General features: G+C 42.8%; 1 protein-coding gene across 2 annotated transcripts in view; it reads right to left on the bottom strand.

Moving 5' to 3' along the window:
* LOC119733211 overlaps window positions 1–14490 on the bottom strand; it is a 50269-nt gene that overhangs the window by 22861 nt on the left and 12918 nt on the right. For both annotated transcript variants that reach the window (XM_038206797.1, XM_038206798.1), the window contains exon 4: window positions 2254–2332. In XM_038206797.1, coding sequence (XP_038062725.1) covers window positions 2254–2287 — 34 coding nt within the window. In that variant the 5' untranslated portion in view covers window positions 2288–2332. The remainder of the gene's footprint in view (window positions 1–2253; window positions 2333–14490) is intronic.

Here is a 14490-nt window from a genome sequence, read left to right as displayed (position 1 = left end):
AGAGGCATTTACAAATTAAGAGAGCACAAACATACATGTAATGGCTAAAAAGGTCAGTTAATAGAGCACTACCATTTTGAATTCAGGAAAAATTGACTGGCATTAGACAGACCAATCACAGGGCACTTTGCTTGGTCACCTGGATTGGTGATCAATCAAAGTGCCCTGTGATAGGTCAGGTGACAAATTAACAACAAGGAGTGTGTGACAAGGATGTTTCCTGAATTGAAGGTGAAATTTCTCTTTTCTTCCCAAAGGTATGTGAACCTAACCACCATCGTTTGTATTTTCAATTCCCACAGAGGCTGCTCCTAGAACTATGAGGCTCCACATAGTGGACGAGCCTCATAGATTAAGAACTCCGCAAAATTGTTTTCAGCACAAAACACTTATTAAAGGGAAAATACAACATTTGCAAACATCAAAAAATAAAACTACCAAATCATTTTGAAATACCTTGCTGGACTGTTAGTGAATGACAGTGTAAAGCATCCTGTAAAATCATGGCACCTGGTATACTGTCATTTTCAAGAAAAGTGGTATTTTTGTATCTATTTCCAACGCTGGTCGGCCGACCAGCGTTGGAAAAAAACTGGCTTTTTTCAAATACTGGCCCCAATTGACCATCGCACTTGTTTGCAATCGATTACACACCTATGAACGGGTGCAAGCCAGCTAGACTGGTTCCCTGACCTTACAATTCCCCAATGTATGTAAACTGCTCTGTTTCTTCTTATATGGAGTCAGGGAACCAGACTAAAGGAAAATGATTGTTTTTCTTGGTTTTTATAGCATTTTCGAACCCAAAACCTCAAAAAATTTAGTGTAACTATTATTTGCTATATACATGTATTTCCAACCCCCCAATTCAATCCATTTCTGAAAATTACAGCAAAAGCAAATGATGTATATTCCCTTTAACCCTTTCCTTACCATGGGCGACTTTTGTCGACAAGAAGTACCCCCCTGCTGGTTCCCATGGGCGACTTTAGTCGACCAGGAAACCACACACAAAACACCCTCAGCACAGATATATTCACTGCTTTTCAGAAAGGTGGCATGTTGATGTGTTTGGCCGCCCATACATCAACTATATACCAGCTGAAAGAGTGTTTTCGGATCTTTCTATTGGTGTGGTTTATTCATAGTGTTACCATTACAAAAAAATGAGAAAAGTGCTTCAGAAGTATCCACGCACAATGTGAGGTATGGAGTGCCATTTGGTCATGTGGTGAAATGGCTTGCAGTTTGATAATTGGGACCAGATGAACAAAAAGGCATAACTTTCTTATATTTGCACGTATGGACTTCATTTTTACATCACATAAAAGGGTAAGGTTCAAGGAACAAACTTTACACACAACACCTATGATTTTAATCACTCCTTGGTAGTGAAAAACTGGGTTGAAAAAAGTGAGTTTTTGACTCGTGCTCATTTTTTTCACTCTCTAGTGATTTCCGCATGACTGAGCAAACAATTTGGTCCTGGGGAGAGCCAAGTCAATAAACAATGTGGGCATGAAAGGGTTAAGTACAAAAACGTCCATCAAAATGCAGAAATTTCCCACAGAACCGCTGCACAGTTTGCCCCCAAACTCCACACTACACCTCATGACATATACTCACAAAATATGTGCAGAACAAACATTGCTGGATTTTGTCGTTTGTTGGGGCTAAAATGATGAAATATATGCCCTTTCCGCACTGAGCCAACCTGACACTTGAAACGTGCACGCATATGATCGAGCGATGATTTTCGGTTCGCTCGGAGCGTGCCGTGGGGGGGTCATATGCATGCACATTTCAAGTGCTGTGAGGGAGGTTTCGAGATTTTGTGTGAGCATTAATACATAGACCAGGTGTAAAGCAGATTTCAAATTGCAATACATGTACAAGGGCGGATCCAGAACACAATTTTGGGGGGGGCCAAAAAAAAAAATTGGTCCCCCCAAAAAGTGGGTCAAAAAAATTTCGGCGTGGGGTTCGGGGCCCGTAAGGGCCCCGAAAATTTTTTGGATTCTAGATGCTCTGTGGTGCGATCTGAGGCAATTTCTGACCACTTTAACCAATGTTTTTTGAGGAAAAGATGGTGGTGTACTCATTGCCTGCCTTTATTGCGATGTCACATAAAAAAAAAAAAAAAATTGGTTTCGTTTTGGGGGGGGGGGGGGGGCATGGCCCCCTTTGGCCCCCCCCCCCCTGGATCCGCCCTTGTACATGTATAGTGCTGATGATTGTCCATCTTCAACAAACCTCTTGGAGCGAATCTACTCTGAGGATTTCCCATTATTGGTCAGACTAAGACCACGTTCCAACACAAGCAAACTATTTCCTGCATATAGATAAAAACAAAAACAAAAATGGACAATGAGTGACAACGATCAATGCAGAGAAGACGACAATATAGCAAAATGGATGCAAGGGCGGATCCGGGGGGGGGGGGGGCAACGGGGGCCTTCGTACATTATATTTTCTTCAAAAACAAAATTGGTCAAAGTGGTCAGAAATTGCCTCAGATCGCACCACAGAGCATTTACAATCCAAAAAAATCGGGCCTCGAACCCTACGCCGTAATTTTGTGATCCACTTTTTTGGGGGACCAAAGTTGGGGGGGGGGGGGGGCCCACAAAAATTGTGTTCTGGATCCGCCCTTGCATGGATGCTGTGTGCCCATGGTACATGCAGCATTTGTTTGTGAGTAATCCGTTTATTTGACATTGGTATGTTTTAATATGAAGCCATTATATCTCCGCCATTTTGTATCCATGAGGGTCAGTGCTGGAACTGCTGCACATCCATGACCTATTGTTATACTCCATTTAATTATTGCACTTCCATACTAGGGTACCCACCGTATTCAAATTAAACGGTAGATTAGCAATATTGCCTGTACTACTTTTTATTACAAAGAACATAAATCAACTGTAAACAAAAATACAATTTGTAAAAAAGTAAAACTGCTGCAAACTGCTTACTGACTGGATGGACCTGAAATATATAAATCTTAAAATTAATGTGGCCTGATGTTGCGAACTTAGCAAGTTCTTCTTCAGAGGCTAGAACAGAAATGACAGAGGTACATACATTAACATGGGGATGCACACAAACAAGCAGGGCTGAAAGAAGAAACACAAAAGGAGGATTAAGTCCGAAAGGTGTAGAAAGATGCAGGGGAGGGTGGATGAGAGAACAAAGAAACAAAGGGAGATGGCAAACCACAAGGGGTCTGGTGTGAACAGGGGAGGGACCAGAAAGGGGAAGGATCAAAGGTCACAGGGAGTGGGAACGGACAAAAGAATGTGAGAGTGAAGGGATGATGGGGGGGGGGGGGGGGGACAGTATGGAGGTGGAAAGGGATGAAAGATGGGGGAAGATGGGTAAACACAAACAAGGAAGACCAGATGGATTATCTGTAACAGAAGACAATGGAGGAAAAAAAGGATTAATCATTTCCAAGTTGGATGTTGAGACCATGTGGTTGAATAGTTCGAAGACGATTCATCCACACTTTCTCTCTACTGAGGCGAACTGAGTCCTTGCGATGGCCAAGAGATTCAATGCCCTGCAAAATCATATCAGAAATGGAGTGGTTAGGCAGGTTGAAGTGATGACCAACAGGGGTGTCTAGTTCTTGGTGTTGACCGTTGACCGGTGGGCATAGAAACGCTTCTTGAGCGTATTCTTAGTCTCACCTACATACTGCACTCCACAGACCCTGCAAGAAATGAGATATATGACATTAGAGGTGTTACAAGTGATGTTACCAATGGTTCTGTGGGTAGTGACAGAAGAGTGGCCAGAAAAGGAGTCAGACTCCTGGATATGAATCTGGCAGACAACACATCTGGAACTGCACTTGAAAGTACCATGCTGGGTGGGAGGGGATGCATCTAAGGATGGGACTTCAGCTCAAACAATCAAGTCCCGTAGATTTCGAGGACGCCTGTAAGCCAATGTGGGGCCGTTGGGGATGGCGCGGGCAAGGCGATCTGAAGTGTGGAGGATATGATGATTGTCATTAGTGATTTTGCGAAGGGGAGGGAGATTGGGGTGAAACGTGGTGACCAAGGGAATCATGGGTTTGGCCATGGCATCAGGGGCCTTTCCCGTGAGAGCTAGATTTCTGGGGATAGCTTCAGCTCTGGCAATGGCACGATGAACTTGGCGAGAGCTGTGACCCCTGGCCACCAAGTTGTTCCTCAGTATCTGTGTATGGCGGGAGAAATCAGAATCATTAGAACAAATTCTTCTGAGTCTGAGTGCCTGGCTAAACGCTATGCCAGTTTTGCAGTACCTGGGGTGACAGCTGGAGGAGTGGAGGTACTGGTGGGTGTCTGTGGGTTTGGAATACAGGTCAGTGGTTAGTGAGTTGCCTTGCTTGCGGACGGTGACATCCAGAAAGTGGGTTTGGTGAGCCGAGAACTCCGATGTGAATTTGATGGTTCTGTGGAAGGAATTGATGTGGTTAGTGAAGGTCAAGAGACTGTCCTTATCACTGGTCCAGATGAAAAAAACATCATCAATATATCTCCACCAGATCCAAGGGCGACATGGGGCCGAGGCAAGAAATACAATTTGCTGAGAAGCACTATGAGTATGGCTTAGGAAATGCCTGTCTTTGAAAGGCAAGAATTGGCAAGCCTTGCAAACCTAGTCCTGGTCCAGTCACAGGGGACACTTAGTCATAGTCTTAGTCACAAGTGACAGTCAGTCAGTTAGTTGGGGGGGGGGGGTGGGAGGAGTCAGTCAGTCAGTCCGTAAGCTATCAAGACGATACTGGGCTGGCCCTCTAGGACTAGGAAAAATTTCAACCAACTTAATGATACAAGTTGAAATTCGCTTCTTCCTTTTGAATATTTGGAGCTTAAAGCTTTAAATTGCAAGCCTTAACCCTTACTCTCTGAGGGTAGTTTACTGCATGTCAGTTGGTTATGCCAATGCCCTCCAGCTGCAGTTTATTGGCAGATAGTTTGTCTTAACAGTGAAGGCTCCAATTGGCAGGAGTTGGAGGCCCTGGAGGGTGCCTGATACTGACCAGCTGGGGGCACTCACTTTGTTATCAGAGGACTCTCATTGTTCTCTGTGGCATGTATTGGAGTGCCTGTCCAGTTACCCTTGAAATGACATGGCAGATATTGGAGGGCCGTGCAAAAAACATATGCCATTTTCTTAAGGCACATAATGGCATGCGTTGGAGGGTCCAGTTGGGTAAGGGTTAATTGATTTTATGGATCATTCAGTCACAAACATTTTGAAATTAAAAGTACATTTATCAGTCAACAAGAAAGTAGGACGGAATGTGCTTCATGAAGCAGGAAAGATCAGCTGCGTTATTCATACATAAAATCCATGAAATGACCATTTTATATTAGAATGATTGCACCGGCTGATATAAGTTATGATTGCAGCTGACAGTGCAGTGACGTTGATAACAAGTCCGTTACTGCTTGGATACAATGACAGAATAGTTAATGCATGAAAAAGTGATGTAAGGTTTTGGCAACGTCCTTCATTGTAGTGCAGCGTTTCTCAAAACATCAAGAACAGCAGTGTGTGGAGGGAGGGGCATGCCCCGCCCATGTTTTCCCTCTCCTCATTTACCCCCATGCTCCGTATCAGAGCCTGAATGTCCATACTCATTATTTGCTGATCATACATTTAACATCACACACTGTCTGGAAGGGACCTTAATAGTGCCAATATGAAATCCGGACAGCCACACCCGCCTCCCCAACCCCTTGAGCATCGAAGGATTCAACTCCCATCCAACCCCACTTCTATCTTTTGACCTTGAGGAAACAAATACATGTACCTTCAACCGAAGGTGATGAGCAAATACCATCAATGCGTACCTACAATAAGTGTAACAACGAGACACATCATTGATGCAATGTATGCAAACACCACTTATCAATGACATTTGAACCGTCTGTAATTATCACCCTGCATCTCTTTATGTAAGCCGCCGGTGTCGGTGGACTGTATTCTGTCAACTATTGGAACTGATATCGGTCCAAGTATCCACCCACAAATTCCACAATAAACATAATTAAAAAAACATATCATTGAAAATCATACTTTGGACCAGCCAGACAAAAGTAAACAAACAAAACACTTCAAACCATTCCTTTGACACTCTTCACATAAAGTAATTACACTATAAAATTACCTGCATGAAGCCAACTTTAAGAGTCTGTTGATAAAAATATCATTTTTTTATCTTCTCTTTAAGAAATAAAATGGACCGATTCCAGGGCAGTTGTTTGATAAGTTTACTAGTCCATATAAGGCAAACATATGACCGTACATGGCCATCGTATCAGTCGATCAGAGCCTAGCCATGACCAATTTCCCCACCTAACATTCCTCTTCCATATTAAGTATGTGTACAGATGGGTTAGCTAGCCGCTCACGGCATGCCTCTGTGACTCGTATCTTGGTCTCGCAAGGTTAAAATCTTTGAGGAAACTACAGGAAATCACTCGGATTTCAAACAGAAATCACAAACCCCGACAATTTGGGTCACTGATTGTATATCCTTTGTAAAGTGTCATTATCTGTAATTTTGTGTGTAATGCGTCAGGTTTTTTCAAAATCGAAAGACGCCCTGAATAAATACACTACAGAAATAAACAAAGTACTTCAAGATTTTATTTTTAAACCAAATCAAAAGAAATACGACAAATGCACTCACCCACTTACTTATGCAATATGCAGTGATGCCCCGCCCCCTCACTAAACACCCACGCAATGTGCAGTGATGCTCCACCCCACACACAAATACAATGTGCAGTGATGCCCCACCCCCTTACTACATACAAATGCAATGTGCAGTGACGCCTGCCCGCTCAATACACACAAATGTAATGTGCAGTGATGCCCCGCCCCCTCACTACACACAAAATCACAAATGCAATGTGCAGTGACGCCCCACCCTCTCACTACACACAAAAGCAATGTGCAGTGATGCCACACCCTCTCACTACACACAAATGCACCGTGCAGTGATGCCCCGCCCCCTCACTACACACAAATGCAATGTGCAGTGATGCCACGCCCTCTCACTACACACAATTGCACTGTGCACTGATGCCACGCCCTCTCACTACACACAAATGCACTGTGCACTGATGCCACGCCCTCTCACTACACACAAATGCACTGTGCACTGATGCCCGCCCCCTCACTACACACAAATGCAATGTGCAGTGATGCCCCGCCCCCTCACTACACACAAATGCAATGTGCAGTGATGCCACGCCCTCTCACTACACACAAATGCACTGTGCACTGATGCCACGCCCTCTCACTACACACAAATGCACTGTGCACTGATGCCACGCCCTCTCACTACACACAAATGCACTGTGCACTGATGCCCGCCCCCTCACTACACACAAATGCAATGTGCAGTGATGCCACGCCCTCTCACTACACACAAATGCACTGTGCACTGATGCCACGCCCTCTCACTACACACAAATGCACTGTGCACTGATGCCCCGCCCTCTCACTACACACAAATGCACTGTGCACTGATGCCCCGCCCCCTCACTACACACAAATGCAATGTGCAGTGATGCCACGCCCTCTCACTACACACAAATGCAATGTGCAGTGATGCCCCGCCCCCTCACTACACACAAATGCAATGTGCAGTGATGCCACGCCCTCTCACTACACACAAATGCAATGTGCAGTGATGCCCCGCCCCCTCACTACACACAAATGCAATGTGCAGTGATGCCACGCTCTCTCACTACACACAAATGCACTGTGCACTGATGCCCCGCCCCCTCACTACACACAAATGCAATGTGCAGTGATGCCACGCCCTCTCACTACACACAAATGCAATGTGCAGTGATGCCACGCCCTCTCACTACACACAAATGCACTGTGCACTGATGCCACGCCCTCTCACTACACACAAATGAAATGTGCAGTGATGCCACGCCCTCTCACTACACACAAATGCACTGTGCACTGATGCCCCGCCCCCTCACTACACACAAATGCAATGCGCAGTGATGCCACGCCCTCTCACTACACACAAATGCACTGTGCACTGATGCCCCGCCCCCTCACTACACACAAATGCAATGTGCAGTGATGCCACGCCCTCTCACTACACACAAATGCACTTTGCACTGATGCCACACCCCCTCACTACATTTGGCTGACAGTTGATCTTTCTTGAAGTTTAATTTGCCAGATTTAGTTTATAAATCTCTCTGTATGACCTTAACAACGATCCAGTAAAACATAAAAATTAGGACGAAAACTGGGGACAATATTTAAAGTAATATTGCAACATGGAATCAGACAAAATCACATCATTCCACTCACTGACATGGTGTTAAACTATAGTTAGTAGGTGTACCAGAATGTTTCTTTTTCCCAAACTTCGGCAAGCTACGGGGCATCAACTACTTTATTGCAGAAACAAACCAGTCTGTTTAATCAAAAAAGATCCGGATAAAGTGACACCAAATTCATTTGTTTTTTGAAGAGGAACTGTAGTTGTATTTCAAATAAGTTAGGCCCTTTAGTAAGTATTAAGTAGGGATGTTAGCAAAATAACTCCCAAAAAACTTCCCATTTTTTTTCCGCTCAGAAAATTGTTTCAATTGATACCCTGACAATTTTCCCAATAGGATTTTCTGGTTTTCTCCACCCAAGAAATAACCATTTTTTTGTATTACATATGACACCCCACACAAAGGTTGTTGAAAAACCTACTAAAACCAGGCACATTGAACAATGGTGTAATGACCTGCCCAAAACTAAAAAAATAAAGAATACTTCGAAAAGTAATACTTATATCCAAACAATGTATTCTTGTATACTTCAATTTTTGTCCACACTCCAAACCGGTCTTCAACATAGTGTTGAAAACCAGCCAAGTACCTATTTATTCCCTTATGAAAGCACAATAGGTTTACTCATGCCTATCCTAGTGATACAAAACCATTGCTCTCTTACTCTGCCGTAATGCATTTATAAGGGTAAAATATTCTTGCTGCCATCTCTGGCAATTACGCGAGTACGTGAATGTCTACGGTCACCCTGATACCAAACTGTGAAGATGACGTTTCAAATACAAGTTCAGAATTGTGTAAATGTAACTAATGAACCACGACATTTTAATTTCTCTTCAATCACAAATTCAAGTATCTTGCTCTGCCATAAAGGGTTACATTCTTGCTGCCCGTACAGATTCCAGCTTTGCTTTTGAGGGGGAACAATAGGGTACCACAAATTGCAAAGTCTCTCTAGCAGTTACGCGAGTACATGTACGTGAATGGCTACAGTCACCCTGATGCCAAACTGTGAAGAAGACGTTTCAAATACAAGTTCAGAATCGTGAAAAGTTCCACAATACTTGAATTTCTCATCGGATAAAGCAGCTTAAAACTCTTACCTTTTTGGGCACAATGGAGGGCTACTGGTACATTACACTACTGGTATGTACATGTACATGCACTTGTACACTCTAAAGGATGCAAAAACTCCAGTCCATTGAGTACAACTCAATGTTTGCGAGCAGACTTCATAAAATGAAGGCATGCAAAGGCTGAATGCCACATCGTCAATCTGATGAAACCCTCGCATGCAAAATCTTATATATGACGGCTTTGGTATCGACATTTGCATATTATCTCTTTGCACGTGATCTCTTTGTGCACACACCCACTCGATATCCACCAATGAAACTGACGGATATTTCTAGGTCATTGTTAATTAAAGAATCTTAACATCAACCAGTTGCGTGATACCCAGGGGCCCAGGTCTCCAATTGGACGGCGCATTCCCTCATCTATAGAGCACATAAACTGCACGTGAGCTCATTTCCAGGGATATTGCAAAGTTCACCAGTCACATGACACCAGCAATCCATCAATTTAAACGGCACATGAGCTCATTCCCAGGGATATTGCAAGGTTCACCAGTTGCATGACAAAAGCAACCCATCAGTTTAAACGGCACGTAGGCTCATTCCCAGGGATGTTGGATGTTAGGTGACACCAAGAACACTCTTGGTGCACGACACATAAGCTTGATTCCCAGGGACTGTGTCATGTGACATGGTTCCATTGGCAGGTCACAGTTGTATCCCAATTGGAAGGAACGTACGTTTAAAAAGCTGGGACCCTGTAAAGCTGTCTAAAAAAGGATAGTGATAGGATATGATTACGTGATTGCATGTCAACATTACACTTGTTATAGTTTCATTCAAGGGGATTTTATCTCTGGGGGTCTATTTTTTTACTAAAGTCACTTTGCTGTTTCAATGTAACAAAAAGACATAACAGGCTCCACATGTACACTGTCATTAGCTGCTCAGGGGGTTGCAAGAACTAATAACTGCTTTCTATTTGAACCAGTCCATGGATACCTGTACTACAGGCAAGTTATTGCATCTTGACTAGGCTTGTCAAGTTGAGTTGGACCTGAAAGTCTCAATTGAGGACAGTATACGTACTCAGTGCAAGGCCAACACATCGAGTTAAAACAGCTATAACTTTGTCACAGAGTATTTGGGGGTTAACGTATCCAAGATCCAAGACCCCATAGCGTGCCAAAAAACCACTCAGCAATGACATTTGAACCGTCTGCATCATCAATCATCCTGCATCTCTTTACAGGCCGCCGTTGTCTGTAGTCTGTAATCTAATATGAACTGATATCAGCCCCTAGGAAACCCAAAATAAACACACATAACAAACAAATCCCTACAAATCACACTTTGAACCAGCCAGACGAAAGTAAACAAACAAAACACTTCAAATTATCCCTGGACACTCTTCCAAAAAAGGCACTAGCCTAGCTGCATGAAGCCTCAAAACTATACAACTTAAACACTTTATGTTTGCTAGATTTCATAAAGAAATAAGGTGCAGCATTTCCAGGGCAGCCATGGGATTGGTACCTAATCCATTTACAGTCAAAATACGATGAGTCCTGCGTCAGGGGTATGCCTATAAACAAAGAATTTGACTTTCAATCCAGAAACCATCACAGCAGTCGTTGAATAGGAAAAGTTAACTTGACAAAGTTCAAAAGCTGAACAGGAAAAAAAATTAACAACAACAATTAAAATATACCCTAAGATATCATCACACAGTAATTCAGAACATTACGAATCCCTACTGAGACCATTGTAAAAACAACAGCATGCTTCATTAAATGGACAACGGGTGACCAAGAAGAACACTGTCATTAGCTGCTCAGGGGATTGTAAGAGTTGTAAGAAATAAACTGCCTTCTATTTGATATCTAACACCTGAACCAATCCAATTGTTATACCAATACCTGTACCACGTACATTGTGTACAAGATATTGCATCAAGACTAAGCTTGTCCAGTTGGGTTGAAACTAGAAGTCTCAATTGAAGACATGTACTCAGTGCAAGGCCAGCACATCGAGCTTAAACAGCTATGACTTCTTTAAGGAGTATTGGAGGTATTAAAACATATCAAAGATCCAAGATCCCATAGCGTGCCAAAAACCACTCAGCAATGACATTTGAACCGTCTGCATCATCCATCATCCTGCATCTCTTTATAGGCCGCCCTTGTCTGTAGTCTGTAATCTATATGAACTGATATCAGCCCCTAGGAAACCCAAAATAAACATACAAAATAACCAAACAAAACGAAACTAAAAGACGAAACTAAAATAACAAAACACTTCAAATTATCCATGAGCACTCTTAAAAGCAAGCCAACCTATCCAAGATCCAAGACCTCATAGTATGCCAAGCAATGACATTTGAACCGTCTGCATATTATCAATCACCCTAAATTTCTTTATAGGCCGCTGTTGTCTGTAGTCTGTAATCTAAAAAAACAAATATTAGCCCCTTATATGACAACCAAAATAAACAAATATAATAACCAAAAAATACCTACAAATCCTACTTTGAACCAGCCAGACGAAAGTAAACAAACAAAACACTTCAAATTATTCCTGGACACTCTTCAAAAAAACGCATAAGCCTAGCCGCATGAAGCCTCAAAACTACAACTTAAACACTTTATTTTTGTTAGGTTTCCGTAAAGAAATAAGGTGAAGCATTTCCACGGCAGCCGTGGGATAGGTTCCTAATCCATTTACAGTCAAAATACCACCGTGTGTATAGCATGCATATCACTCACAGCCTATCCGCTAACCATACATGTAGGTGCAAGGACACAATACTGGCAACCAAAAGTGGGACATTAGCGATCTGAAGCAAGATGAAAGCTGCATGCTGTTAGTTTTCTCTTAAATTGTTGGGAGAAACAACATTGAACAGATAATAGGCCAAATATTTTTCACTGCAAGGCAGATTATAATGGTATTGTGAGCAGTCTTTTTGCGATTGTGTAGTTACACAAGTTTTATTGAACTTACCAAACTATTAAGCGACATTTAAAGGCAACAAAGGATTCGCGGACAAAGGACGGTTTGATTTTTTGTGGGAAATTTTGGGAATGTCATGAACTGAAATATATGCATTTTAAAATCGCATTTTCCAATGAAATATACTTTTCAAATTTCAAAATATATTATCGTTAGATTTAAGAGAAGTCAGTTTCAGATAAAGAAGTTGTTTTTGATGAAAAAAAACTCTCTTGATTCTAACAACTTGACAAAAACTAAAGGGGGGTGCTCATCACAATGGCCTTGGTATAATGTCGCAATCTCTGAAGTTCAAGAATTACTGATCTCTAAAAGCATTGGCTTGCAATGGTACTAGGAAGTCATCTGATCTTTTTCTTGGATGCGTAAAGACCAAATTAAAGATATCAGTCACCTCAGAAAAGTGCAAGACATGGCCCGATGGTTTGTTTCCGAGCATGAAGAGGTCGGTTCCCAGTTTTACCCATGGTGAGGCTGGGATTTCATGAGGCTCAATCAAGTGGCATGAAGAGGTCGGTTCCCAGTTTTACCCATGGTGAGGTTGGGATCTCATGTGGCTCAATCAAGTGGCATGAAGAGGTCGGTTCCAAGTTTTACCCATGGTGAGGCTGGGATTTCATGAGGCTCAATCAAGTGGCATGAAGAGGTCGGTTCCCAGTTTTACCCATAGTGAGGTTGGGATCTCATGTGGTTCAATCAAGTGGCATGAAGATGTCGGTTCCCAGTTTTACTCATAGTGAGGTTGGGATCTCATGAGGTTCAATCAAGTGGCATGAAGAGGTCGGTTCCCAGTTTTACCCATGGTGAGGTTGGGATCTCATGAGGTTTAATCAAGTGGCATGAAGAGGTGGGTTCCCAGTTTTACCCATTGTGAGGTTGGGATCTCCTGAGGCTCAATCAGTGGCATGAAGATGTCGGTTTCCTAGTTCTACCATGGTGAAGTTGGGATCTCATGAGGCTGAAATGGATCTTTGCGTTGGCCAAGCTGGTCTTCCTGACAAGTGTGACATGAGGACACCACACGGCTTACTTGGTCGTTTATTTTTGTCCAGAAGACAGAGTCACATGCCAAATGTCATGTTTTCTCAATGTCTAACTGGTCATGTCCAGTGTGAAGGTCGTTGAGAATGTACATTGCACTTGGATTCTGGTATCAGGACTTGTCGCCCTTTTAGATGGCAATGCATGAGAGTCCAAGTTCTTCCCTGTAGGACCAGTAGGGTCGTACTCGTAGATCACGAGGGAGATCTTTGATAGAGTCTGGCCAACCAGAGTAGATGACTCTTTGCAGCTCTGCTAGTACTGGGTCCCTGGCCGTTCCTGCTGGAGCATGTCTTGTACAAGTGGACAAGGTCAATCTGTTGGACAGTCGGGTGTGCATCCGCACGTATCTCAGCTAAAATCCTAATTTACAGAGGTCCAACCCCCCCCCCCCCGGCCCTATAGGATTAAAGCATTGCATTTTTGTACAACTAAATCTGCAACCTCCGTAAATCGAACAACATGAATTTTATCCATCGGATCATTCATGTGGCCTGGCCGTGAATTTTCTTTTCCCAAACTACATGTATGTATCCATATTACATGATTGTTTAGCACCCTCTACGATACTTTAATGATACGTACGCAGGTACATGTATATATATATTAATTTTTTTTCCCAGGATTTGTCGAGCAGTGCAACAGCTCAGTTGGTAGGGCCGTGATTTTGGACCGCAAAGTTGTAGGTTCGAGTCACCATTTTGTACCAGAATTTTGTTCTTTTCCAATCTTTGGAGGATTTTTTTCAAAAAGGGAAATAAAGTCAGAATTTCAATTTGTTCGAGTTCATTTCTTTTTTTCTGATTTTATATTTTCTTATCAAGTTTTTAGAGAAGTAAAGTCCAAAAACGCCATAGCGTGCACCCCATGTGGATGTCATTTGGGGAAAAAAAATGTGCGGGACCAGCTATCCGTACCCGGCCGGTCATGTACGGTGGTACCGTTGCATATTACATTGTGCAAGCATGCTCCACACTTAGTGTAATCCACTGACGCAGTGATTTTTCCATGTCAAACGTCGATATTTCACCTTTAATCCA

The sequence above is a fragment of the Patiria miniata genome, unplaced genomic scaffold (assembly GCF_015706575.1).
Source record: "Patiria miniata isolate m_02_andy unplaced genomic scaffold, ASM1570657v1 HiC_scaffold_25, whole genome shotgun sequence".
NCBI lineage: Eukaryota > Metazoa > Echinodermata > Asteroidea > Valvatida > Asterinidae > Patiria > Patiria miniata.
Note: the sequence above shows the minus strand (reverse complement) of the source record. Positions and strands in the feature narration are given on the sequence as shown.